Source organism: Penaeus monodon, chromosome 28 (genome assembly GCF_015228065.2).
Source record: "Penaeus monodon isolate SGIC_2016 chromosome 28, NSTDA_Pmon_1, whole genome shotgun sequence".
NCBI classification, from domain to species: Eukaryota; Metazoa; Arthropoda; class Malacostraca; order Decapoda; family Penaeidae; genus Penaeus; species Penaeus monodon.
In genome coordinates this window covers 31,176,272-31,177,904 of record NC_051413.1, presented here as the reverse complement: position 1 = coordinate 31,177,904, position 1,633 = coordinate 31,176,272, and the positions used below count along the sequence as shown (strand labels likewise).

The 1,633-nt window shown below is 35.9% G+C and overlaps 1 protein-coding gene across 2 annotated transcripts in view; it reads left to right on the top strand.

The window, feature by feature from the left end:
• LOC119591490 (cysteine--tRNA ligase, cytoplasmic-like) overlaps positions 1-1,633 on the top strand; it is a gene marked incomplete in the record, with an annotated part of 8,113 nt that overhangs the window by 2,671 nt on the left and 3,809 nt on the right. For both annotated transcript variants that reach the window (XM_037940233.1, XM_037940234.1), the window contains 3 exon segments: positions 190-351; positions 691-922; positions 1,476-1,552. In XM_037940233.1, coding sequence (XP_037796161.1) covers positions 190-351; positions 691-922; positions 1,476-1,552 — 471 coding nt within the window.

Here is a 1,633-nt window from a genome sequence, read left to right as displayed (position 1 = left end):
TAAACATTAAAAGTGATGGTAGTCAGAATGGCAGAAGAGTGAAACTAATATAAATTTTTTTGTTTTTTTAAGGGATGATACATGTAGTGACCCTCAACTTCTTTGATCTTTGAATTTCTTTTCCATTTGTCTCCTGTTCATGCAGTTTACTTTAGTAATTACACTGCTAATAAAAAAAAAATCTTACAGGTACTTCCAGCTGACATTGTAACCAGAGTGTCTGAGTACGTGCCTCAAATTGTGGACTATGTGAAGAAGATTATTGACAATGGCTATGCTTACGAATCTTGCGGATCTGTGTACTTTGATGTGGGAAAGTTTGATGCGGAGCCAAACCACTATTATGCCAAGGTGAGAGATAACTTGAGTAATTACTGTATTTTGATGTTAGGATCACCAAGTAAAACCTTTGTCATGACTATGCATACTCTACTTAGTAGATATTATGCTTGCTTTATTGTGGAAGGAAATAATTTTGATTTGTTAAGATATTACTGAGGCTTTGCCTCTTTGGATCAAGAATATAATAGAAAGAAATGCTGTTTTCCAAGCTTTTACTTTTTGATTATTGTTTATGAAAATCTGAGTGGTAATCTTGATAGAGCAGTATTTGCTGAGACCCATACACAAGTTGTTAGATTTACTTGCTTGGTAGTTACATCAATGTCATTTTGTTTTTGTTAATCTCAGCTAGTTCCTGAGGCCTATGGTAACCAGGAGGCTTTGGAGGAAGGTGAGGGAGCACTCTCCACCACTGCCGCCCAGGAGAAGAGGAGCCCTAATGACTTTGCGCTGTGGAAAGCCTCAAAGCCTGGTGAGCCAGCGTGGCCCTCTCCCTGGGGTCCAGGCAGGCCAGGGTGGCACATTGAGTGCTCTTGCATGGCCTCAGATGTCATTGGAGAGTCTCTTGACATCCACACAGGTGAGGGCAGAAAAATGCATGAAATGATGTGCACTTCTTCCTGTTAGTCAAAAGAGAGTTAGTTCATGTGTGTTTTTCCCCTCTCTCTCTCCTTCCTATTTCTAGTGTTAATACCTGGTAATGTTTAAATATAGCTTTTGTTTACAGTTCATTATAAAGGTTTGTCTTTATTGCTATGTAGCAGTAATATCAGCATCAGAAATATAATCTATTGTATTATCAATTTTGTTAACAGATCTTTATTTTGATATATTAGTATAATGCATATATTATCAGTATTTGCTTTTATAATGCAAGGCATTTGTTATGACACTTGTGTATAGTGAAATAAAGCAGTACTTATTATTGTCTAATAATAATTATTATTAGACTGATAGCATGTGGTAATACTACTGTGAAAAAAAAAAATGGTTTAGTTAAATTATTGTATGTTTATTATAAGGCTATATTTATTTTTGTAACAAGTCTGTGGGTTGTAAAAAGCCATAAAAAAAGAGGAAAAGTTAAACAGTATTGTGTCTGTATAATCACTAAATGTCCTGGACGGTTTCAGGTGGCGTTGATCTGAAATTCCCTCACCATGACAATGAACTGGCACAAGCTGAGGCGTACTACAACAATGATCACTGGGTATGTTTATGTTGTGATTTTGTCATTGCTGATTTTAGTTGATGTTCGATTTTTAGTTCTTCCTTTTCCTCTTCCTTTTGA